General features: G+C 38.4%; 2 protein-coding genes across 3 annotated transcripts; one reads left to right on the plus strand and one right to left on the minus strand.

Moving 5' to 3' along the window:
- On the minus strand, positions 1-2,484 carry rh50 (Rh50-like protein). The gene is made up of 2 exons (XM_016256741.1): positions 2,003-2,484; positions 1-1,152 (listed from the first exon to the last, which is right to left on the minus strand). Exons 1-2 carry the CDS (start codon positions 2,447-2,449, stop codon positions 121-123), a joined length of 1,479 nt encoding a protein of 492 aa, XP_016112227.1. The 5' UTR covers positions 2,450-2,484; the 3' UTR covers positions 1-120.
- An 8,084-nt stretch (positions 2,485-10,568) lies between these two features.
- On the plus strand, positions 10,569-27,482 carry rbm39b (RNA binding motif protein 39b). Of its 2 annotated transcripts, none has more exons than XM_016256738.1 (16): positions 10,569-11,015; positions 11,339-11,398; positions 15,486-15,538; positions 15,645-15,836; positions 17,412-17,477; positions 17,591-17,644; positions 18,759-18,876; positions 20,083-20,235; positions 20,323-20,460; positions 20,576-20,641; positions 21,167-21,371; positions 21,499-21,579; positions 25,695-25,809; positions 25,931-26,036; positions 26,646-26,724; positions 26,828-27,482. In XM_016256738.1, the coding sequence occupies exons 2-16, from the start codon at positions 11,348-11,350 to the stop codon at positions 26,926-26,928; spliced, it is 1,578 nt and encodes a 525-aa protein (XP_016112224.1). In that variant the 5' UTR covers positions 10,569-11,015; positions 11,339-11,347; the 3' UTR covers positions 26,929-27,482. The 2 variants fall into 2 exon arrangements, with proteins under 2 accessions (XP_016112224.1, XP_016112226.1); XM_016256740.1 differs by having other exon boundaries at positions 11,342-11,398.

Raw genomic sequence — 27,482 nt, forward strand, 5'->3', positions numbered from 1 at the left:
TATATATTTTGATACACAGTATACAAACCTCATCCTATCAAATATTAAAAGAAACAATTTTTTGGGTCAATACAATCACAGTTAGCAGTTCTGAAGTTCACAACAGTCCTACATTGACATTTATTCCTCATACTGATGCTCAGTATTTTTCTTAATTTGGTCAGCATCAGTTTTGTTTGTGTCTCTGAGAACAAAGGACCATACGTCCTGCGGACCGTTTACACAGTTGTAGTCTGGAGGAACATTAAAGAAGAGATCATCATCAAAGCATTTCTCATCACTGGGGGAAGCCAGATATGGTAGCTTGAGTACCACACCAGTCAGCAAACCCCCCACTGCTGCCACCGCAATAGTCACGAACACAGCAGCCACCTGAAAGAGGGCCTGTTCCTGTGCGGTCCGACCCAAACCAGCTTCCAGATCTGGGATCAATTCCTGCAACCTCGCTAGTAGAGGGTCTCCTTCTGGAGGGGCCCGGTGAGAGAAGGTCTGGTAGAGACTGGGGCCATACGTTTCCTCGGTCGCCAGCAGGATGGCGCAGATTCCAGCTAGGCTGGAAATGAGTCCCGTCAGGCCGTGCAGGTTGTGTATGCCGCACTGATCCTGCAACCGCAGCCGGCGCGCCAGGAACGGGCTCAGGTATTTGTACCCCAGCATGCACGCAATGCATCCCAGGATGCCCAGCACATAAGCAGCAGCCGGCGAAATCATCATGTCCACCGAAGCACCGACAGTTACTCCACCGGCCAACGTTACGTTCTGTACATCAGCCATGCTGATCTTGCCGTTCTTGCTGAGCATGCTGGACAGGGCGAAGGCGGTGATTGTGGAGGCACTGAGACCTATGAACGTGTGGAGAACGGCTCGGTGCTGATCGTCACCCTTAAAGGTCAATGCTGAGTTGAAAGAGGGCCAGAACACCCAAAGGAACAGGGTTCCCATTACAGATAGCACATCTGACTGATAACTTGTCACCTCTTTTGGGTGTCCCTCGTTTAGGCTGGGCCTGTACAGGACAAAGGTGACACCCAGTCCGAAGTAGCAGGCAAAAATATGGATGAGGATGGAGCCACCAGCATCGTTGATCTTCAGGTATTTCACTACAGCCCATTCTGTGATACCAAACACAGGGATCTCCAGCAAGGCCATGATCTGCACAATACACAGTATGTAGAATGAGGATGTGTGATATGAGCTAATATACATATTCATTTAGCAGATGCTTTTATTTAGAACTTATAAATGAGGTATTACAAGGGATTGATCATGGTGATGTAAATGTGCTAACAAAAGTGTGATTATCACATGATTGAGCCATCCTAAAACTTAGTGTGACACCTAGGTAGCATTTTAAGGCTTCATAAGTTCACCACAAAAATTAAGCATCTTAGTTTGCCTCTTAGGATGCATCATTTAACCAAATGTAAAGGCAACATTACATATCCACTGCAAAGAATGCAATCCCATAATGCATTATGCCAAACTTAATGAAAAAAAATATAAATAAATGTACGTTTAAATCTATAGGGAGAAATTTCAATAAAACAGTTAAGTGTCATTGAAAATGCATTATTTTACCCAACAATTGTACATTGTTATGCTTATTAGAGCATTTTTACACATCCGAGTTAAGGCGCAATGCAGCATAAAAGCCAGACTAAATTATTCCTGCTCTGACCCACCTCAGCCCTTAGTATGCAATATGCAGTTACAATTACAGTGTAAATCCATTTATGCCACCTCTGAGCAGTATTTAAAAGTCTGAGTAAAGACAGCTAATTGGCACCTTAGAAGCGCTTCTGTGCCACCTTTGCAGTGTAATATAATATAATATAATATTATATTATATTATATAGATAACAGATTGCTATTAATCTTCAACACATCTTGCACTGTACCTTTGCAGTTCTGCAGCCTTTTAACAATGGAAAATAAAGCAAAACATCTTTTGTAGATTCAATATCTAATTTCAAGCCACCTGCTGCAAAAATAATACACTTACCACGAGTTGCACAGGGCTCGTCTTCCCCAACACTGCTCCAAAAGAGATCAGCACAACAGCACAAGCAAACTCGGCATTGATCAGATTCAGCACACCAAGATGAATCTTCCCATCATAGTAAAACTGAAAGAAGCCCTGCACCAGAATGGCCCACTGAATGGTAAATGTGGCGATTAGGAAGTTAAACACCATTCCACCAAATCCATAGCGCCGGAAAAATGCCAGAAGGCAGCCGAATCCGAGAAATATCATCACCTGAATGTCAGCAAAAAATGGATAGTTCTGATACAATGAGTTCTCCATGGGCTGTGTCTGGTTGTTCTGTAGAAGTGCATTAGCATCATCTTCATATGTCACAAAGAATGCATAGAGAACAACAATCATGACCTCCAGTGCAAAAATTAGTGCAGGGAGCCGCACACGCAGATTGGTAGATTTATTTTTCATTTTGACTGTAACTGAGCGCACAGCCAGCAGCTCTGCACCGCTTTCTCTTCTTGTAACACTTATTTATTTTATCTACTGTAGTTTGATAAGCAGAATGCTGGCCATTGGCTAAAACATGAAGTTACATCATCCACATGCTGCTTTAGGCAAAGGAGAAGCCAACTGCACTTTGTCCTTAGTCATAACCATTCCCAGGATTTTAAATCACTCAGCAGTTTTTCAACTTCAACAAAGGGTATAGTAAAGACTCGGTTTAAATCATATCACAAAAGAGAGACTGATAGGAAGAGAAAGGCATAAAGAAACTTATTAACATGTTTATTGCAAAGATCAATGGCACAATCAGTTAAAAAGTCATGATAGAAGCACACAGCTGAGTTCAGAGCAATGCACTTTCAACAGGGGTTCACATTATTGTTTCCTAATAGTGCTGATAACACAGTATAAAATGATCTGCTCATTTGCATTTAAATACGCAAAAGTGCATCTTTTAGAAAGCCAGCGAGATTTCATTTGAAAGATGTTAATGGCGATGAAGTCATGAGAGTAAAAAGAAAATCCAATCAGTTTATAAGTGTGTTTTAAATCTTGTTGAGCTTCAGGAAAAGTATTGTGGAAGCTTTCCGCTGTATGTCTATGTATGTTAACTGCTGGATGGTCAGGCAGGCAGGCAGGCAGGCAGACAGACAGACAGACAGACAGACAGACAGACAGATAGACAGATAGACAGATAGATAGATAGATAGATAGATAGATAGATAGATAGATAGATAGATAGATAGATAGATAGATAGATAGATAGATAGATAGATAGATAGATAGATAGATAGAAGGCAGCCGAATCCGAGAAATATCATCACCTGAATGTCAGCAAAAAATGGATAGTTCTGATACAATGAGTTCTCCATGGGCTGTGTCTGGTTGTTCTGTAGAAGTGCATTAGCATCATCTTCATATGTCACAAAGAATGCATAGAGAACAACAATCATGACCTCCAGTGCAAAAATTAGTGCAGGGAGCCGCACACGCAGATTGGTAGATTTATTTTTCATTTTGACTGTAACTGAGCGCACAGCCAGCAGCTCTGCACCGCTTTCTCTTCTTGTAACACTTATTTATTTTATCTACTGTAGTTTGATAAGCAGAATGCTGGCCATTGGCTAAAACATGAAGTTACATCATCCACATGCTGCTTTAGGCAAAGGAGAAGCCAACTGCACTTTGTCCTTAGTCATAACCATTCCCAGGATTTTAAATCACTCAGCAGTTTTTCAACTTCAACAAAGGGTATAGTAAAGACTCGGTTTAAATCATATCACAAAAGAGAGACTGATAGGAAGAGAAAGGCATAAAGAAACTTATTAACATGTTTATTGCAAAGATCAATGGCACAATCAGTTAAAAAGTCATGATAGAAGCACACAGCTGAGTTCAGAGCAATGCACTTTCAACAGGGGTTCACATTATTGTTTCCTAATAGTGCTGATAACACAGTATAAAATGATCTGCTCATTTGCATTTAAATACGCAAAAGTGCATCTTTTAGAAAGCCAGCGAGATTTCATTTGAAAGATGTTAATGGCGATGAAGTCATGAGAGTAAAAAGAAAATCCAATCAGTTTATAAGTGTGTTTTAAATCTTGTTGAGCTTCAGGAAAAGTATTGTGGAAGCTTTCCGCTGCATGTCTATGTATGTTAACTGCTGGATGGTCAGGCAGACAGACAGACAGACAGACAGATAGACAGATAGACAGATAGATAGATAGATAGATAGATAGATAGATAGATAGATAGATAGATAGATAGATAGATAGATAGATAGATAGATAGATAGATAGTGTGCTCTTTTATTGCAGTTGCTCACTGATCTTTCTTCTGCTGTAGTTTTTGTATGCACACTATGAACTGTTGTTTGGAAGTACATGCTGACCCATCAGAACAAACAGCACCTCTGTGTCTATATTAGTCTGAAGAGAAGATTATATTCTGTCTATGTAAGATGCAAGAAGTCCTTGAGAGTCTATTTATGGAATATATTGTTCTCAACATTTCAGTTATAACAAATTTCCAGTTATTAACATCGTAAATCTACCAGCTTTTATATATAAATATTCATTGAAAATGTAATGCATATTTATAACTCTCATGCTTTGTGTTTTCTTACGTTTACCTATAAAAATCTAGTTAATGCTGCTGCATGAGTGTTTCCAGAATCAGATTCCTAGATTCCAGATTCCAAATTCCCTGTTTACACATACAAGGAATTTGTTTTGGTGACAGGAGCTTCCACGGCACAAAGAGAATGACAGTGACAAGACAAGACACAGATAATTAAAAGAATAAAAATAGGATAAGTAAATAGGAAATAACAATATACAAAATAGACAATAGATGGTATTTGTGTGTACAAGTATGTTATGTACAAATGCAAGGAAATTTTAAAAGAGGTGTAGGAAACTTTTTCCTCGTCGAAGCAGAGACCAGGAGACGTTGGGATATCTTTCATATAGAAGTTACTCTTTATTGAGGACTCGCTGTGTGTCGCTGCAGTCATCCAAGTCTGACTATAGCTCAGCACAGTAGAGTTTATAACTTTCAAGGTGCAGGGATACATAGAGGTGTAGACAATCTAAACAGAGCTTGCAAATAAAGTACAGGAATCAGCCCATTACCGGAATTTCTCCAGCCCTGATCTCATCAGCATAACAGTGTCATTCAAATGCATAGGTGCTAATCCAATCAGCCTGACAGTATCGCCCATACCTTCACATTATCATAGAGACAAAGGCACAGCTGTGCCTTGAGCTTAGCATTCACCTTTAACTTGGGACCCTGCCCAATGGTCAGGAAGTGCATAACGACAAAAGGTTAATGTCTCAGACACCTGGGCTGCCTGACTTGATCTTTATCATCTTTACCTCAAAATGTAAAACACAATGTACATAACTTTTTCAGTTTATACACTATTACATTGGAACCTAGATATAACATGTTAACATATAACAATTTGTAATCCAACAGAGGTATGCGTGTTAAATAAATAAATAAATGTATAGACGTTGTGTATTACACGGTTATCAGAGAGATTGCCTGAGGGAAGAAACTGTTCTGGTGCTCAGTGCTCTTTAGAGCCGACCAGACGGCAACAGTTCAAAGAGGAAGCTGACTGGGTGTGAGAGGTCAAGAATGATTTTGCCAGCTCTTTTACTCACTCTGGATGAGTGCAGTTCTTGGCGAGTGGGGAGGGTTGTACCAGTGATTCGCTCAGCAGTCCTGACTATCCGCTGTAGTCTTCTCAGGCCTGATTTTTAGTAGCTGAGCTGAACCAGACAGTTATAGAAATGCAGAGGACAGATGCGATGACTGCAGAGTAGAACTGTATCAGCAGGTCCTGTGGCAGGTTGAACTCTGCTGAAGGAAATACAGCCTCTGCTGGGTCTTTTTGACAATGTGAGTGTCCCATTTAGGTCCTGAGAGATGGTGGTGCCCAGGAACCTGAATGACACAGTGCTGTTCATGATGGTGAGTGGGGGGAGACCAGGGGGTTTCTCATGAAGTCCACTAACATCTCCACAGTTTTGAGCGTGTTCATCTCCAGGTTGTTGTGACTGCACCAGACAGCCAGCTCTTTAACCAGTGTTTCCAGAATCAGATTCCTAGATTCCAGATTCCAAATTCCCTGTTTACACATACAAGGAATTTGTTTTGGTGACAGGAGCTTCCACGGCACAAAGAGAATGACAGTGACAAGACAAGACACAGATAATTAAAAGAATAAAAATAGGATAAGTAAATAGGAAATAACAATATACAAAATAGACAATAGATGGTATTTGTGTGTACAAGTATGTTATGTACAAATGCAAGGAAATTTTAAAAGAGGTGTAGGAAACTTTTTCCTCGTCGAAGCAGAGACCAGGAGACGTTGGGATATCTTTCATATAGAAGTTACTCTTTATTGAGGACTCGCTGTGTGTCGCTGCAGTCATCCAAGTCTGACTATAGCTCAGCACAGTAGAGTTTATAACTTTCAAGGTGCAGGGATACATAGAGGTGTAGACAATCTAAACAGAGCTTGCAAATAAAGTACAGGAATCAGCCCATTACCGGAATTTCTCCAGCCCTGATCTCATCAGCATAACAGTGTCATTCAAATGCATAGGTGCTAATCCAATCAGCCTGACAGTATCGCCCATACCTTCACATTATCATAGAGACAAAGGCACAGCTGTGCCTTGAGCTTAGCATTCACCTTTAACTTGGGACCCTGCCCAATGGTCAGGAAGTGCATAACGACAAAAGGTTAATGTCTCAGACACCTGGGCTGCCTGACTTGATCTTTATCATCTTTACCTCAAAATGTAAAACACAATGTACATAACTTTTTCAGTTTATACACTATTACATTGGAACCTAGATATAACATGTTAACATATAACAATTTGTAATCCAACAGAGGTATGCGTGTTAAATAAATAAATAAATGTATAGACGTTGTGTATTACACGGTTATCAGAGAGATTGCCTGAGGGAAGAAACTGTTCTGGTGCTCAGTGCTCTTTAGAGCCGACCAGACGGCAACAGTTCAAAGAGGAAGCTGACTGGGTGTGAGAGGTCAAGAATGATTTTGCCAGCTCTTTTACTCACTCTGGATGAGTGCAGTTCTTGGCGAGTGGGGAGGGTTGTACCAGTGATTCGCTCAGCAGTCCTGACTATCCGCTGTAGTCTTCTCAGGCCTGATTTTTAGTAGCTGAGCTGAACCAGACAGTTATAGAAATGCAGAGGACAGATGCGATGACTGCAGAGTAGAACTGTATCAGCAGGTCCTGTGGCAGGTTGAACTCTGCTGAAGGAAATACAGCCTCTGCTGGGTCTTTTTGACAATGTGAGTGTCCCATTTAGGTCCTGAGAGATGGTGGTGCCCAGGAACCTGAATGACACAGTGCTGTTCATGATGGTGAGTGGGGGGAGACCAGGGGGTTTCTCATGAAGTCCACTAACATCTCCACAGTTTTGAGCGTGTTCATCTCCAGGTTGTTGTGACTGCACCAGACAGCCAGCTCTTTAACCCCCTTTTTGACTCGTCACCGTCCTGGATGAGGCCGATGACTGTAGTGTCATCTGCAAACTTCAGGAGCTTGACAGAGGGATCCTTTGCAGTGCAGTCATTGGTGTAGAGGGAGAAAAGCAGTGGGAAGAGCACACATCCCTGAGGAGCTCCAGTGCTGATTATACGGGTGCTAGATGAGAATTCTCCCAGCCTCACTAGCTGCTGCCTGTCTGTCAGAAAATTGGTGATCACTGATAGATGGAGGTGGGAACAGAGGGTTAATTTGGACAGAAGGAGGTTTGGGATGATAGTGTTGAAGGCCGAGCTGAAGTCCAGAAACAGGATCCTCACATAAGTCCCTGGTCTGTCCAGATGTTGTAGTATATAATGCAGTCCCATGTTGATTGCATCATCCACAGACCTGTTTGCTCAGTAAGCAAACTGCAGGGGGTCCAGTGATGTCCTTCAGATAAGCCAACACCAGTCTCTCAAACGACTTCATGACCACAGATAGGGCAACAGGTCTGTAAAGTCCTGTGATTTTGGGGTTCTTTGGGATGGGGATGATGTTGGAGCGTTTGAAGCAGAAATGAGCTTCGCACAGTGATCTGTAGAAGATTTGTGTAAAGATGGGGGCCAGCTGGTCAGCACAGGATTTCAGACAGGCTATTTCTATTTCACAGACCCGGGGGTTGCTGGAGGTGTTAATGGATCCATGGAGAGAAGGTCAGAATGGTTGACCTTTCAAATTTGTTTGTCATCAAACTGTATTTTTTCACATTTAGACAGTAATGGAAATACTATCATGGATTTTTTTTTTTTGTAAAATGTATAGTTTCCATTCATCACTACATGTTTTCCCAACTATGATGACTTCTGCTTCTGAGAACCCCGGAAATGTGAAAAGAGTCCATACAGTTCAGCCTAGTTTTTACATTTGCTTTTTCCAAAGCAACTTAGATTGCATTCAAGGTATAGCCTATATTCTTATTATTATTATTTTTAATCAGTTTATGCAGTTCCTTGGAATCGAACCCATGACCTTGACTAATGCCGCACGTTTCCATTACAGATTTGCGCAAAACTTTGGCGATATTTTATAAATGTCGATAAAAAAGTATTGCGAAATGACGGCGTTTCCATTAACCAATGTTATGCGACTAAAACGTAACCTTTTGCCTCTCGCGATAAGTCATGGCAACGGATTTTGGCTATATTTATTCAATGGAGGCTTTTGCGTGTATCTTTACAGAAGCAGCAAAGAGAGCCGCTTCAGAAACGTGCGTGGCGCAGCTGGAATAAACCATAGCCTCTAACATAAACACAAGCACTGAGTGGCCGTAATCAGCTTCAATAAAGCCGTTTCCATTGCAGTTTTGCAAATTATTCCTTTTTCGCATTGCCTGAAAAACCACCTCATGCGAGCGTAAAAACTTTTTTGCGATATATGGGAGTTTTTGCGAAATTGACGCGTTTCCATTAGGCGTATTTTCAATTCGCAATTTCAATTTGTGCAATTTGAAGGGTAATGGAAACACGCCTAGACCAATTTCGGTGTTTGCAAACAGTGATGACCTTTTTTGTGGGCGGAGCCTATCTGGTTGCAGAAAATGACAGTTTTAAAGTAGCGGCCTATCCACCTTTTTCTTCAACGCGGAAGTAAGCCTATGGGTGAGGCTTCCGGTTCATTAGCCGCTATAGGTAAATAACGAGGAGAATAACAACGTGCAGTAAATGGTAAAACAGTTTGCATTATAAACCAGTGTGTTCATAATTAAGATAATACATTAAAATAATATGATAAGACACACCAACTTTCAATATCAAGCATCAAAACGAACGGTTTTGTTCAGCTAAAAATAGCTAGAGGGAGTGGAAGCAGATGAGACCGGAAGCCAGACCCATAGAATTTACAAATGGCCGCGCCCATTTTTACAAGAAAAGGGTCATGGAATAAATTTTTTATTTTTTTTTAAAAGGTAATTTTGAGTTTATAAAAATACAGCAATACATTTTTTTCTCTCTTATTCCATGGCTTTTACCCGTTTCCCTCCACTTGTTATCAGTGTGTTTCTGTCACCACAATGCTTGCACAGCTGCAAGTGACTAATTGTGACTTATACCAATTATTAAAAATTAATATTGTGCGTTTAGTTAAAGAATATACAAACACTTTCCCAAATTAATTATTATTATTAATTTCTATTTTATAGGCAGATGGATAACATAATGATATTATAATTCAATTTAAACATAAATATAAATTATTATGCACGTGTGTAAATGTAATATTCAAGTAAATTAAATTGAACCCGAGTCTTTTTCTAGATCGCGCCTTTTTCTTCAACGCGGAAGTAAGCCTATGGGTGAGGCTTCCGGTTCATTAGCCGCTGTAGGTAAATAACGAGGAGAATAACAACGTGCAGTAAACGGTAAAACAGTTTGCATTATAAACCAATGTGTTCATAATTAAGACAATACATTAAAATAATATGATAAGACACACCAACTTTCAATATCAAGCATCAAAACCAACGGTTTTGTTCAGCTAAAAATAGCTAGAGGGAGTGGAAGCAGATGAGACCGGAAGCCAGACCCATAGAATTTACAAATGGCCGCGCCCATTTTTACAAGAAAAGGGTCATGGAATAAAAAAAAAATTTTTTTAAAAAAGGTAATTTTGAGTTTATAAAAATACAGCAATACATTTTTTTCTCTCTTATTCCATGGCTTTTACCCGTTTCCCTCCACTTGTTATCAGTGTGTTTCTGCCACCACAATGCTTGCACAGCTGCAAGTGACTAATTGTGACTTATACCAATTATTAAAAATTAATATTGTGCGTTTAGTTAAAGAATATACAAACACTTTCCCAAATTAATTATTATTATTAATTTCTATTTTATAGGCAGATGGATAACATAATGATATTATAATTCAATTTAAACATAAATATAAATTATTATGCACGTGTGTAAATGTAATATTCAAGTAAATTAAATTGAACCCGAGTCTTTTTCTAGATCGCGGTTCAACCATTATTACTCCAGCCTTTGGTGACTCCGCCCGTGTTTACAAATCGCTAAACTTAGTTTCTGCAGTGCATGTGGAAATTGTGCAATAAACAGAGCAGGTCTATCAGGGGTGGTATTCAAAGAAACAAGCGCATTGCAAAAGTTCTGCGAGAATGAGCACACAGGAAGAACAGAAACTGAAAATCCTCCTCGACTTTTATCTACATTAAGCAGCGCTGGTAAACCCTGCCCCTCTCGGCGTCCATTTTGGGGAAAGCAGGAAGTTGTCTTGTGGGGAAAACCTCACGACGAACCGAGCTGAGCTGATCAGATATCCACTAATACATGCATCGGTATTTGTTTTTGTTTGAATGATTGTTCGTTGAATATTGTGCTCGTCTGTAGGCGGATCCGACCGTTTGTTTCGCAGCTGTTTACGGTCAAACTCGACGCCCGCGTCGGAGAGGTCGCGACGATAACCGGAGTGCGACATACAACCCAGGTAATGTTTGCCTACAAGCAGCCACGGGCTTAATTAAGAGTTAGGCTCATAAGTACATGTAAATATGACTTAAACTACAGTATGCTGTCTGTCGTGTATGGGTAAGAGTGAGGCGTCTAAATGAGCTGCTTATGTAATGCGTGTGCTGCAGGCTCGAGTGTGTTATTTAAAGATTTAAAGAGCGGCCCAGCTCGACTGTGAGATGATTTTCTGTTTGTTTGTGTGCTTTGGCGATGAATCTTGAGTACATAATCGGAACTGTGAGCTATAACTCCTCATGCTGGCTGTGTTTGTAACCCGCATGCTGCTGTTTTCATGTACAGCAGGTCAGAATGGCGGATGACTTCGATGTTGAGGCCATGCTGGAAGCGCCTTATAAAAAGGTGGGTGGACGACCGGAAGTTGCTGGATCTTTCTTGTTTTTAAATTTTTTTTTTTTGAAGGATAAATTCAACTAAACATTAAAAATCTCTCCTGATGTATTCACCCTCATGCTTGTCCGACTAGTAGTTATGGATATCATTCTAATGATGAACACAAGAGGAGAAAATCTGAACATTGCTTCAAACATATTTTATTGGACTGTCCTGGGTTTAATGCGAGTAGAAATGTTATTTTATTCATTTTTTTATGAAGTATGCGCACTCAGGGACTTTTACCAGAAAAGGCTTTAGATTTTTTTATCATGTTAATTAAAAAAAACAAACGTGTCTAATTTTAACTGCTGCGTTTTTCTGTTTATTTGGTTTTTATTTTGTGTTTGTAACTCTTGTATTATTCCAACTCTGTTTTTGCCATAAAGATAGCCTTAGATGCTGACATGGCCATAAAAATATATAACTACGACTACTACTACTGAACTTTGCATCTATCCATGTAAGAGCGATATATGAGGACTGAAGCTTTTAAGCGTAAGAAATGAAGAATTAAAAAAGCACTATGAAAATAGTGCACACAAGTACAATAGTCGAGTTCCAGATCTAAAAACCTCAACAAAAAATATATATAATCCATTAAAGACAGACCTGCTGTGACCTACAAGGTTGTTGAAGATATCGGCCCACTTTAGTTTCTGAATTATCATATTTAACAGCAAAATTCTTGGTGAAAAAATACATTACCCATGATTCTGCAAGGAAATGTTGTCCAATCATAGAATCACGCCAAAAAGAGAGTCCACCCACTCCCAGAATAGGCTGGGAAAGATGCTCTAAAATTATTTAAATATTTGTCTATATGCATATTTTGCAATGGGATTGTAGTTATTTTCCACATTAATGCAGTTAAGTGCACCGTCTTGTACCTTTGTCCTTTTGTGTGATTTTCAAATATATTTTTATTTAAATTAAAGTTTATAATGTTGTCATTCACCTTGTCTTACAAGCAACTTTTATAATAATTGTATGGGGATTTTTTATTTATTCTTTTTTTTCTTTTTTTTTAAAGCCCCAGTGCCCATTCATTTTTTTTTTTTTTTTTTTGGTAAAAAATTTTTATTTTATTAATTTTTTTATGAAGTATGCGCACTCAGGGACTTTTACCAGAAAAGGCTTTAGATTTTTTTATCATGTTAATTAAAAAAAACAAACGTGTCTAATTTTAACTGCTGTGTTTTTCTGTTTATTTGGTTTTTATTTTGTGTTTGTATCTCTTGTATTATTCCAACTCTGTTTTTGCCATAAAGATAGCCTTAGATGCTGACATGGCCATAAAAATATATAACTACGACTACTACTACTGAACTTTGCATCTATCCATGTAAGAGCGATATATGAGGACTGAAGCTTTTAAGCGTAAGAAATGAAGAATTAAAAAAGCACTATGAAAAATAGTGCACACAAGTACAATAGTCGAGTTCCAGATCTAAAAACTTCAACAAAAAATATATATAATCTATTAAAGACAGACCTGCTGTGACCTACAAGGTTGTTGAAGATATCGGCCCACTTTAGTTTCTGAATTATCATATTTAACAGCAAAATTCTTGGTGAAAAAATACATTACCCATGATTCTGCGAGGAAATGTTGTCCAATCATAGAATCACGCCAAAAAGAGAGTCCACCCACTCCCAGAATAGGCTGGGAAAGATGCTCTAAAATTATTTAAATATTTGTCTATATATGCATATTTTGCAATGGGATTGTAGTTATTTTCCACATTAATGCAGTTAAGTGCACCGTCTTGTACCTTTGTCCTTTTGTGTGATTTTGAAATATATTTTTATTTAAATTAAAGTTTATAATGTTGTCATTCACCTTGTCTTACAAGCAACTTTTATAATAATTGTATGGGGATTTTTTATTTATTTATTCTTTTTTTCTTTTTTTTTTAAAGCCCCAGTGCCCATTCGTTTTTTATTTTTTATTTTTTTGGTAAAAAATTCAGAAATTCAGAGTTTCTCCTTTTGTGTTCAGAAGAAAGCAGGTTTGGATAAATGATGACAGAATTTTCCCTTTTCTTTTGGAATTGAACTTTGTGTTGTCATGGCTATTCAAAAACCCTTTTTTTATTGTCTGTGCCTGACTGAAGTATAGGTTTGTGTAATGTGTATGAGAGAGAGAGTTATGTTTTTTAGTGTGATATCCTGAATTACAAATAAATGCCCATCTATCTCTCTTTATAGACTTGCCTAATGATATCTCACCTCTACTCCCCTGAATACATCTTTGATTCCAGTGTGAACTGTGAAAAAAAGTAAGGTAGTGATTGCGCAATGTATTAATGTACTTTGATCCCAAATACAAATAGACCGCCACCATACACCTTTAAATCGATTTGGTTCCATAACGGTGAACGAATGCCAATAGATGAAACACAATGTGACATGGAGCAGAGACAGTATTCAGGTTTCAGCCATGTCACCAAAAATCTGTTGAAGGTGAATCCGATGCAGTGGCAGAAAAATATGCACTACCGTTCAAAATTTGGAGGTTGGTAAGATTAAGATTGTTTAATGTTTTGAAAAGAAGTCTTTTGTGATCATCAAGACTGAATTTATTTGATTAAAAATACAGTAAAAACAGTAATATTGTGGTTTGTGAAATATCTTTATAATTTAAAATGGCTGTTTTCTATTTTAATATATTTTTAAAATGTAATTTATTCCTGTGATGGCAAAGCTGATTTTTCAGCAACATTACTCCAGTCTTAAGCATCACACGAGCAGCAAATCAGCATATTAGAATGATTTATAAAGGACCAATAAACATTTTTTATCATTATTAATGTTGAAAAATATTAATATAATATAAATCTTTTGTAACATTATATATGTCTTAACTGTCACTTTTGGTCAATTTAATACATTCCTTCTGAATAAAAGTATTTATTTCTTTAAAAAAACAAAAAAACATCTTGCTTACCACAAACTTTTGAATGGAGGTGTACATACTATACATTATAGACATACGTTGTAAATTGATAAAATCAACCCCTGCCCTACATTTAAAAAAGAAAAAAATGTCGAACTCAGAAATTCTTCATATAATGGAAGTAAACTTTATTGCAAATGGCATTTCCTATGGCGTAGCCTTCTCATTGGACCTGGAGTCAAGAACTGAAGCCCTGGACTGTACTTGACCTTTACTGAAGGTCATCTTCGGTGTTCAAACCTGAAATGAGCTGAATTTTCCTCTAAATGAATTTTCTAAATATGAATACTGTCTCTCTACCCAGTGTTTTGATGGTCTCTAAAACCGTTGCCATTGGCATTTGGTTTGTGCATGTACTTTTTAGTGATTTCTCTTTATCATAAAACTGTTTACTATTAAATTAATGCATTACCCAATAATAATGTCTATCAGTAAAAATAGATATAAATAGAATTTTTATGTCTTTTTTCTAAATTAATGAAAAACAAATGCCTGTATTAGTTGTCAAAATGAGCCGAATGCTGGAAAAAACCCTGAAAATCTTTTGATGAGGTTTTAAGTTGTATCTTTTTTTTTTTTGGCTGACTTTGATGCGGTGTCTTTTGGGAGGTGATATGACTAAGCCGTGTGAATCCCTGTCTGCTTCAGGACAAGCTGTGAGACAGAGATGGCATCGAGCTCTCACAGTCCAACAGCGCAAACTGGGGAAGATCACACGGACTGACAGTCTCCACTCTGGAATGCCTTTTAGCAGCTCCATAGCATGACTACAGCAAGACTTAGGCTAAAAATAGCAGGGTACCTATACTACCCTAAAAACACATGGCCTAGCCAAGGTCAAGACCTAGAACTTAACTGATTGTTTTCGAAAGTTAAAGACAGGCCCTCTAACATCTGATTATTTACAACAGACCATTTGATTACATTCAACTTGCACATGCCTTTATCCAAAGTGATAAAATGAGGAAAAACACAAGCAATTTATCTTAAAGGAGCCAACAATAGTAGTATTTCTATCTTTTCTCTTATCCCCCTTCCCTCTCTATTTCCAGTGTTTCCTCTCCATTCTTATGTTGTTCTTTTATCAATCCTGTTCAGGGTGAAAGCAAGTCCTCCAGCGCCAATGGTCATAATGAGGAACGCAGCAAAAAGTAAGCTGAAAACTCTGTTTTTGTCGTTCTGCTTGATTTGAAGCTTTTCAGGTAAGTTAAGTTCATATGTTGGAATGAAATTGTGTTTTTTTTTTTTTCCACAAAGGAAAAGACGCAGCAGCAGTCGTAGTCCGAGCCCAGGTCGGCAGAGGAGTAGAAGCGGGGGCCACAAGAAGACTCGCGAGCAACGCAGGAGCCGTAGCCGGGAACGGAAGCGTTCACGGAGCAGAGAGCGCAAGCAGTCGCGATCCCGCAGCAGGGATCGTGGTGGACGTCACCGTGGACGCAAAAGCCCCTTGTGAGTTTAACCCCTGATCATTTAGTTTAGAGGATTTCCACAGAATTCCAAATTCAGGGCTGTACATAGGCACTCAATCATCAACAATACAGTGAAATAGTTCACCCTAAAATGATAATCCTGTCATCATTTGCTCACTCTCATGTCGTTCCAAACCCAAAAGACTTTTGGAACATAAATTAAGATTTTTAATAATCCTTCATCTTTTTTGTCCTTTCAAACAAAAGTTTGAAGTTTTGAAAAGTTCAAAAAGACAATGTAAAAGTAATCAGTACGAATTGCGCAGTTTATTCCAAGTCTTCTAAAGAGTCTTTATCGCTTTCTGATGAAGAAAAGATTTCATTTAGGCTTTTATTCCCATATAAACATGGACCAACGCAAATACATAGAGCTCATAAAATACGATAAACGGAAGCTCAACCATACAAACCTCATTGGTTTTTACCCAGCGTGCAAGCACAGTTAAACTTCAAAGATGAGTTGAAGTCATACATGTTTGGAACGATGTAAAGGTGAGTGAATGATTTTTTTATTTTTGTGACAGAACATGGACCAATTTGAATTTTTTGCCACATATTGTGTATTTGTGAAGCATGCCACAGTTTGTTGTAACTAAAGGGTGGTTAATGTCTTGCTAAATGCCTGCTTTGCTAAGAATGCAGAAGTACTAGCAATCGTTTACACTGTGGCACATTGCTGTATTTTTGAAGATGCCTGGTGCTTGTTTTGAGGAATTCTGAGAATAGAAAACCTGGAGGCGACGTCTATTCAGGCCCACTGTGTTATGGTTCATGGAGGCCACCTTAACCACAAGTTCATTGGCCAGTTGTAGTCACATGATTCACCATGCCCTTATGGAACAAGCAGTGGTCGCCCACTTCTTCAGTGATCATGATTGTAGTTTTTTTTTTCTTTTTTCTATTGGGTTTCTTCAAATATTCATCATAATATAATGCCCTTACAGAGCAGCGATCGCCGGCTTCTTCAGTGACCATGGTTGCATAAGTATTTTTTCCATAAATTCAATATAATATACAATATAATAATATGTCTTTATAGAGTAAACAGTGATTGGCCATTTCTTCACTGACCATGGTTCTGGAAGTGTTTTTTCCTATATTACTTTTTCTAAAATATATGAGGGTAATGAAATATTTGCAAATGTATACAAATATTGATAATACAATATAAGTTTTACTGATTACTACGCTCTTATGGCACGGTTCTTGTGTCCATGGTAACAGCAGTATCATCTCAGATTGATTGGATTAAGAAGGCTCTTCTTTTAGAATTATGGGTAGTGTAGTTTTCCACTTAAATTTGGCTATTTAGCATGATATTTAAAGAAGCTGAAATCACACATGATTTCTGCCAATATCATCACATAGCATCCAAGCTCATTGTTAGGTCTGTCTTTTTTACACAATCAATAAAAATAAATTTTTCTGTGAAGACAGTTTGGATTTTCACTTGATACTTGCCCTACTGCACCAGCATGTAGTAGCACTCGCATGGCCACGATGGCTGAAAGTTGACTGGTTTAACACTGAGACAAACCCTTGTTTTATGTCATAGTATGGGGCCGAAATTAAATGGTGGTCCCGGAGGAAAGACTGGCCCACAACATTTCCCCAAACACAGGTGATCTCATCTGTGACTCATGCTGCCTGTTGTGTGCTGATGTGTATTTCTGTCTTGAATAATCATACACTGATAAGTGCTAAACACAGACTGACGGAGTATTCTGACTCTAGTCGCAGGCACTCTCGGAGCAGAAGCCCGTTTAAAAAGGACAAAAGCCCTGTCAGGTGAGACGCTCAGCACTGTCTGACTCTGCTGTAGTACTGAAGTATTGAACACTCTTAAAACGGTTCTTGATTGGCATTGATGGTTCCATAAAGTACCTGTAACATTCATGGAACCTTTCCAGTGCACAAATGGTTCTTTTATAATGGAAAAATGTTCTTCAGATTATTAAAGTATTCTTCACAAAAAGAAAAAAATAATTATTTTATGAACTGTTCACTGAAAGATTCTTCGGCTACAGCCTACAGCTCTCTTGCTGTAAAATCTGCATAAATGTGCAATTGATTAAATTTATTAATGTTGTTCAAAATAGTCAATAGAAATACACAAAATGTCGTTTTAATAGAGAATATTAAGGTCATTTTGGCCTGACATGAATGTTTTTTAAAAGTATTTATTTTATATAGTCATGGATAATCTAATCTAAACTATTATAATATAATATTGATTAACTTGATTTGCTCCGAAAGAGTCTCAATTTGGTAAAGTACAAAATCTAATTTTGCATATTTATGACCGTGGACCACAAAACTAGTCATAAGTCGCACGGGTAAATTTGTAGCAATAGCCAAAAATACACTGTTATGGGTAAAAATTATCGATTTTTTTTAATGTCAAAAATCATTAGGATATTAAGTAAAGATTGTGTTCCATAAAGATATTTTGTAAATTTCCTACCGTAAATATATCAAAAATGTATTATCATTAGTAATATGCATTGCTAAGGACTTTAAAGGCGATTTTCTCAATATTTAGATTTTTTTTTGCACCCTCAGATTCCAGATTTTCAAATAGTTGTATCTCGGCCAAATATTGTCCTATCCTAACAAACCATACATCAATGGAAAGCTTGTTTATTCATAAATCTAAATTGACCCTTATGACTGGTTTTGTGGTCCAGAGATACATTTAGGCTTAATGATAATGATGAACTTAATATTTAAAACGCCTCTTAATATTTTACAGTATCTTGCTTCGTAAGTGAATATATCTTTATGGCAACAAAATGGTTTGTTGTTGGAATGTCCATGAAAGATTAATTTAAGGTCATAAGCTTTATTTCCAGATCGAATGATTTGCGTTTCAGTGCTTGATGACCTGTGTTTCTTCAAACAGACAACCGATAGATAATCTGAGCCCTGAGGAGAGAGACGCCCGAACAGTGTTCTGCATGCAGCTCGCTGCCAGAATCAGACCCAGAGATCTGGAAGAATTCTTCTCTGCAGTGGGAAAAGTATGATGCCCCTGATTAAAGCAAACCAGATTATAGAGGTCTGCGCTGGTCTTTTTAGTCCCGCTCCCGCAAGGTTCTATTCCGCACCCACCCGTTCCCACTATATATTCACTCTTTGTTCACCCGCTGTCCACTTAGAATGATTTTCTTCCTGACCCGACCGTTCCCGCTAAATTTAGACCTCGTTTCCAGAATCTCACATTTCAATTTCCGCTACTGAAAGAAAGAGAGAGAGGCTGACTAATAAAAGTGTAGTCTGCACAAAATTGTATGCTATTTTATTCGTCTTGCCAAGAGTCTTAAATTTATTGACTTTGACTTGAATTTATATGAATTATCTTAAGACACAACATTTGTTTAATATTTTATGCAACACAGTAGGAAAAAAAGTGTCAGAGAAATGTACACAAGTTGTATTTCTTATTTTTATTCGTCTTGTCAGGATACAATTTGTTTAACATTGACAACACAATAGAGAAAAAAGTGTCGCAGAGAGAAAAAAAATTAAAATGTAGGTTGTACAAAAATAGCCTATTAGCTATTTTTATTCGTCTTGTTAAAATACTAAATTCGTTTGACATTTTTCTGTTAACACAGTAGGAAAAGTGTCGCAGAGAAAAATAAATGAATACATCTTTCATTTAAAATTATAGGCTAAGCAAAATATAAACAAAACCGAGTTGAACGTCCTTCAAGGACAGTGCATCCACACGTTGCTCCATCATTATTCTGCTCTCTCACTCATCAACAACCTGCCTGTTCTGTCAGAGGGCCGTATATTTACCACCGGTACAGCCTGCTCTGAGCATCGTTATGCACATGCTGCGCACAGACCACGCAAATAAAATGCGCGACATTTAAAGCATGCGTACGTAACAGTCCTGAGCGCAAGCTGTACCGGTGGTCAATAAGAATAAAGCGCAGATATGCTGTTCTAAATGGACGTCGGGAACGGGATATTGTTAATTGTTAGACCGCCTGCTCCCGTTCAAATTACACCAGAGTAACCGAGCGCTACCGCGTTTTATTCAGGAATTTAATCCCGCGGTGCAAAAAAATCGGTCGGGTCCCGCGGGAGAGCCGTGGGAATGCAGACCTCTACCTGGTTGTGATTAACTTTTTGGTTTCTTTTTCTGTTTTCTCTCCATTTACTGATGTTAAATAAAAGTTCAAATACATGAGAGCTTTTGTATCCATTTTTTTAAGGTCCGTGACGTAAGGATGATCTCGGATAGAAACTCTCGGAGGTCAAAGGGCATTGCCTACATTGAGTTTGTGGAGGCGACATCGGTACCGTTGGCAATCGGCCTGACAGGGCAGAGGGTTCTGGGAGTGCCTATCATAGTCCAGGTTTCACAGGTTAGAGCATCAACACACCGCAAATCCAATGTCTGCTTCCTAATCCAATGCATGTGAATCAGTTTGTTGAATTGTTGCATATTTCAGGCTGAGAAGAACAGGGCAGCAGCCATGGCCAGCATGCTCCAGAGAGGTGGTGCAGGGCCCATGCGGCTGTACGTGGGCTCCCTGCACTTCAATATAACCGAGGACATGCTCAGGGGCATTTTTGAGCCATTCGGAAAGGTGTGGTTGGCATTTGAAATGGTTTAGCATGCATAAATAAGCTGCGGCTAAACCAGAGTTAAAACTAATGTGGAGTCAATCTTCTTTTTAATGTGAGTTTCTTTCCTCATTTCAGATTGAGGGCATCCAGCTAATGATGGACAGTGAGACTGGCAGGTCGAAAGGATATGGCTTCATATCAGTGAGTTCATCAAAAAGCTCATTTAATTTTCAATTTAATTTTTCTTCTTTTTTTTGCTGTACTTAATTATAGGGCTGTACAATTTGGACAAAGTTTGTGATTATCAATATTATAATAGTAACTTGTAATTTTTATTAAACAAAATAGGAATTGTTTTGTAATAATTAATTGTAAAATAAAAGTCTAGTATTTAAGAAAAAATATAATTTTATTTTACAGTTCAACTGTAATTTTAAAGTTCTTGTATTGTACCTTCAATTCTAATATAATTGCTTCCTTTTCAAAACTATAAATCAACAAGCTTTTATTTTGGCTGAAAAATTTTGGTTTATATATATATATTTCAATAAACCACCGCTTTTGCGATTTGATGTTTTCTAAATGACCCATTTTTGCAGCTTTTTTCATCATGTTGTGACTCAACTATATCTGCATAATGTAAAACTTCATTTAAAAAAGACAAGGACAGTTCTATTTTGCCATTACATCATAAATCTGATGCTGATTAACTGTCTGTTTGTGCAGTTTGCAGATGCAGAATGTGCTAAAAAAGCCCTGGAGCAGCTAAATGGTTTCGAGCTTGCGGGACGGCCAATGAAGGTGGGTCATGTTACCGAGCGTTCGGATGCCTCCTCTGCAAGCTCCTTCTTGGACAATGATGAACTGGAGAGAACTGGCATTGACTTGGGCACAACAGGTCGACTTCAGCTGATGGCAAGACTGGCAGAAGGTACAGATTGAACGCTGCTGTCTCTCAGATGTGCCAATGAATGATTCAAACTACTTGTGTATTTGTCATTCCATATTATATTGCATTGTTGTGAACTCATTTATACGTGTCTCTGGGATGTTTTTAGGTACAGGACTGCAGATTCCTGCTGCTGCCAAGCAGGCCTTACAGATGAGCGGCTCTGTGGCGTTTGGAAATCTGGTGAATGGTGTGTCTTTGAGTCATTTTCATATTCCTATCTTAGAATCCATTGAGTTGAATGGAATTTGAAGTGCACTGAGGTCTTGAGAATTTTCCTCAAGGGGAGATTCAGACCTGCCAACCTGTACCCATTTTGCGTAGCAGGTACGCATTTTGACCTTAAAGTATGCTGGTACGATTTGTCACTCTAAACTATGCAAAAACCCTGTGACCTGTCCACGCGCAGTAAACAAGCAACAGAAAATGATGAGGAGTTCCACCAATCAGAGCGTTTGTAGTTACATTTCTATCCAAACTGGCTCTGTTTGTGTGTCCGTGAATGGTGCGCTGAGATGCGGAAATATGTGGACTTTCTGCGCAGGGGCGCCCTCTAGTATCCACTGTGAATGAAACGGACATTACATGTGTTCATAGCATTAAATAATGGCCAATCTATAAAAATAATACTTCTCTCAAAATAAATTTAAGGTAGACATGTGATAATCCATGTTTTTCTACAGTGTACAACAATGTACTGGAGTTAGTTTTTTTTAAATAGCATTTAAAATCGCTAAAAAGAACCAAACTGAAAACTGAGGTATTTATTGAACCTTGGGCTTGACTGTATTGTTGCATTCCTACGGTTTACTCTAAAATACTGTATAAGAGGAATATCACAAACTGAGTGCAGACTCCGAGTACTAACCTATGAAAAATATTTAACATGAAGTCTAGCATTTTGCACATTGTGCAATTATGATTTTGACATTAGCTTTGACTTGAATTTATATGAATTATCTTAAGACACAAAATTTGTTTAATATTTTATGCAACACAGTAGGAAAAAAAGTGTCAGAGAAATGTACACAAGTTGTATTTCTTATTTTTATTCGTCTTGTGGATACAATTTGTTTAACATTGACAACACAATAGAGAAAAAAGTGTCGCAGAGAGAAAAAAAATTAAAATGTAGGTTGTACAAAAATAGCCTATTAGCTATTTTTATTCGTCTTGTTAAAATACTAAATTCGTTTGACATTTTTCTGTTAACACAGTAGGAAAAGTGTCGCAGAGAAAAATAAATAAATACATCTTTCATTTAAAATTATAGGCTAAGCAAAATATAAACAAAACCGAGTTGAACGTCCTTCAAGGACAGTGCATCCACACGTTGCTCCATCATTATTCTGCTCTCTCACTCATCAACAACCTGCCTGTTCTGTCAGAGGGCCGTATATTTACCACCGGTACAGCCTGCTCTGAGCATCGTTATGCACATGCTGCGCACAGACCACGCAAATAAAATGCGCGACATTTAAAGCATGCGTACGTAACAGTCCTGAGCGCAAGCTGTACCGGTGGTCAATAAGAATAAAGCGCAGATATGCTGTTCTAAATGGACGTCGGGAACGGGATATTGTTAATTGTTAGACCGCCTGCTCCCGTTCAAATTACACCAGAGTAACCGAGCGCTACCGCGTTTTATTCAGGAATTTAATCCCGCGGTGCAAAAAAATCGGTCGGGTCCCGCGGGAGAGCCGTGGGAATGCAGACCTCTACCTGGTTGTGATTAACTTTTTGGTTTCTTTTTCTGTTTTCTCTCCATTTACTGATGTTAAATAAAAGTTCAAATACATGAGAGCTTTTGTATCCATTTTTTTTAAGGTCCGTGACGTAAGGATGATCTCGGATAGAAACTCTCGGAGGTCAAAGGGCATTGCCTACATTGAGTTTGTGGAGGCGACATCGGTACCGTTGGCAATCGGCCTGACAGGGCAGAGGGTTCTGGGAGTGCCTATCATAGTCCAGGTTTCACAGGTTAGAGCATCAACACACCGCAAATCCAATGTCTGCTTCCTAATCCAATGCATGTGAATCAGTTTGTTGAATTGTTGCATATTTCAGGCTGAGAAGAACAGGGCAGCAGCCATGGCCAGCATGCTCCAGAGAGGTGGTGCAGGGCCCATGCGGCTGTACGTGGGCTCCCTGCACTTCAATATAACCGAGGACATGCTCAGGGGCATTTTTGAGCCATTCGGAAAGGTGTGGTTGGCATTTGAAATGGTTTAGCATGCATAAATAAGCTGCGGCTAAACCAGAGTTAAAACTAATGTGGAGTCAATCTTCTTTTTAATGTGAGTTTCTTTCCTCATTTCAGATTGAGGGCATCCAGCTAATGATGGACAGTGAGACTGGCAGGTCGAAAGGATATGGCTTCATATCAGTGAGTTCATCAAAAAGCTCATTTAATTTTCAATTTAATTTTTCTTCTTTTTTTTGCTGTACTTAATTATAGGGCTGTACAATTTGGACAAAGTTTGTGATTATCAATATTATAATAGTAACTTGTAATTTTTATTAAACAAAATAGGAATTGTTTTGTAATAATTAATTGTAAAATAAAAGTCTAGTATTTAAGAAAAAATATAATTTTATTTTACAGTTCAACTGTAATTTTAAAGTTCTTGTATTGTACCTTCAATTCTAATATAATTGCTTCCTTTTCAAAACTATAAATCAACAAGCTTTTATTTTGGCTGAAAAATTTTGGTTTATATATATATATTTCAATAAACCACCGCTTTTGCGATTTGATGTTTTATTGATGATTTGATGACCCATTTTTGCAGCTTTTTTCATCATGTTTTGACTCAACTATATCTGCATAATGTAAAACTTCATTTAAAAAAGACAAGGACAGTTCTATTTTGCCATTACATCATAAATCTGATGCTGATTAACTGTCTGTTTGTGCAGTTTGCAGATGCAGAATGTGCTAAAAAAGCCCTGGAGCAGCTAAATGGTTTCGAGCTTGCGGGACGGCCAATGAAGGTGGGTCATGTTACCGAGCGTTCGGATGCCTCCTCTGCAAGCTCCTTCTTGGACAATGATGAACTGGAGAGAACTGGCATTGACTTGGGCACGACAGGTCGACTTCAGCTGATGGCAAGACTGGCAGAAGGTACAGATTGAACGCTGCTGTCTCTCAGATGTGCCAATGAATGATTCAAACTACTTGTGTATTTGTCATTCCATATTATATTGCATTGTTGTGAACTCATTTATACGTGTCTCTGGGATGTTTTTAGGTACAGGACTGCAGATTCCTGCTGCTGCCAAGCAGGCCTTACAGATGAGCGGCTCTGTGGCGTTTGGAAATCTGGTGAATGGTGTGTCTTTGAGTCATTTTCATATTCCTATCTTAGAATCCATTGAGTTGAATGGAATTTGAAGTGCACTGAGGTCTTGAGAATTTTCCTCAAGGGGAGATTCAGACCTGCCAACCTGTACCCATTTTGCGTAGCAGGTACGCATTTTGACCTTAAAGTATGCTGGTACGATTTGTCACTCTAAACTATGCAAAAACCCTGTGACCTGTCCACGCGCAGTAAACAAGCAACAGAAAATGATGAGGAGTTCCACCAATCAGAGCGTTTGTAGTTACATTTCTATCCAAACTGGCTCTGTTTGTGTGTCCGTGAATGGTGCGCTGAGATGCGGAAATATGTGGACTTTCTGCGCAGGGGCGCCCTCTAGTATCCACTGTGAATGAAACGGACATTACATGTGTTCATAGCATTAAATAATGGCCAATCTATAAAAATAATACTTCTCTCAAAATAAATTTAAGGTAGACATGTGATAATCCATGTTTTTCTACAGTGTACAACAATGTACTGGAGTTAGTTTTTTTTAAATAGCATTTAAAATCGCTAAAAAGAACTGTTGTGCCAAACCATCAGAACCAAACTGAAAACTGAGGTATTTATTGAACCTTGGGCTTGACTGTATTGTTGCATTCCTACGGTTTACTCTAAAATACTGTATAAGAGGAATATCACAAACTGAGTGCAGACTCCGAGTACTAACCTATGAAAAATATTTAACATGCAGTCTAGCATTTTGCACATTGTGCAATTATGATTTTGACATTAGACATCAAGGAGCTTCAAGTAATGTAGGAATATGCTATATGACCCCCGGTATCACCCCATATCCCCCACCAAAGGTCAAAGGTTGGCAGGTCTGGAGATTTGACAAATCTGAGTAGAGCTTGTTGACCTGCTGTCCTGTTCCCACCATTTATTGATTTTTCAGAAGGCTTACAGTGACAGTTATTTATGTTTTTGTGCCACTTAACAGCCTCAACCACACAACCTCTTGTTTCCAATCCTGGAATGAACCAAGCTATGAACCTTCCAAATCAGCCACTGGCCACGCATTGTTTACAGCTCTCCAACATGTTCAGTCCACAGACGTGAGTTGCACTAATTATTAAACCTATCCTTGACAATATGGTGTATGTGATGTCAAATGGCATGTGTCCTGGATTAAAGAAAGTAATTTAAAATAAAATTTCTTGTTGTGTTGCTTTGTAGGGAAAACGAACCTGGCTGGGACCTGGAGATAAAGGATGATGTTATCGAAGAGTGCAGAAAACACGGAGGCGTTGTTCACATATACGTCGACAAGAACTCTCCTCAAGTAAGCGATCACATTTATGCAGTGGCTATAAGGAGTCTACACACTCCTGTTAAAATTGGAGCTTTTCAGATGTAGAAAATGAATACAAGCAAATCATGTCAGATCTTATTCCACCTTGCAGTATTAAACCCAATAAGGTTTTACAATTAAAAAGCAGCTTTAAACTTTAACAGGGAGTGTAAACTTTTTATAGCCACAGTAGTTGAATATCACCAAATCTATTGAGAACATTGCCTTGGACATATTTCTTTGGAAAAAATAAATAAAAAATTTAACAACTAAATAAAAAGAAAGAGGAAAATGCAGCTTAGGAGCATTAAGATTTATTGCATGTTATTATTTCCATAATATTATAGAATTTAAGGTCTGAAGGCATTTTCAATAGTTTTTAAAGAAAGCCTCTTATAGTCACCTAATAATTAATCAAATAAAATGATTAATTATATTAAAAGATTAAGATTAATCATATTCTGTATGCAAAATAAAATAAAAAAAGTGATTTTGGGGGCAAAATGTGACCCAGACACAGATGTTTTTGGAGACTCGCCCCTACATTTTAGGGCTCAAAATCATCAAAGCCTAATCCTCACTTTTGCTCTTGTTTGGCAGGGAAATGTTTTTGTAAAGTGTCCAACCATCCCAGTAGCAATGGCTGTTGTCGGCGCCCTGCACGGCCGGTGGTTTGCAGGTAATCTCGTCCTATTTTCTCCCATCTACCAAGATTTTCTCTTTATAGGAGTGCCTTGTGATCTTGTATGTGACATTAATTGGACTCTCTTTCTATTAAACAGGTAAAATGATCACAGCTGCCTACGTGCCTCTACCTACGTACCATAACCTGTTTCCAGATGCTGCCACAGCCACAGAGCTCCTGAGGCCCATGCACCGATGATCCAGACGGCGACCCCTGCCTCTTACTGACCCTGCTTCATCTGGAACCGTACACCCCCTTCCCAAATGAACTGCTGTGGGCCAGAGGAAGTCCTGTCATGGAGGGCCACCTCATGTATGAAGTTAGAATTCACAGTTGGACTGTATATTGATATTGTATTTAACAGGGGTGTTGATCTACAGATAGAAACACCCTCTCTGTGTTTCGCTTATAATAGCAAAAGCAAGCTTTAGACCAGCTCTCGGCTTTATGTATAGTGGTCTGTTGATAAGTGAACAACTGTAACACCGTCGCCCTCTCTAGATGAACTCTTGACTCCTGAAAACCGGATTTGAAGGAGATTCTGGCATTTTTTGAAAGGTATTTGAGCAACTTTCTGTTTGTTTGATTTTTCTTGTAAGATTTCTTCATCTGTTTGATCTTCAGTCAAGAAAGTTTTTGTCTGTCTTCATCTTTTCATGACGGACAATGTGTTGTGAACTACTGGTTCATTTTCTGTTCTGTTTCTTCATTTTTAAGCAACAAAAGACAACCAAAAAAAATTGAGTTTTTTT

This window comes from Sinocyclocheilus grahami, unplaced genomic scaffold (genome assembly GCF_001515645.1).
Source record: "Sinocyclocheilus grahami isolate Dianchi unplaced genomic scaffold, SAMN03320097.WGS_v1.1 scaffold1468.1, whole genome shotgun sequence".
NCBI classification, from domain to species: Eukaryota; Metazoa; Chordata; class Actinopteri; order Cypriniformes; family Cyprinidae; genus Sinocyclocheilus; species Sinocyclocheilus grahami.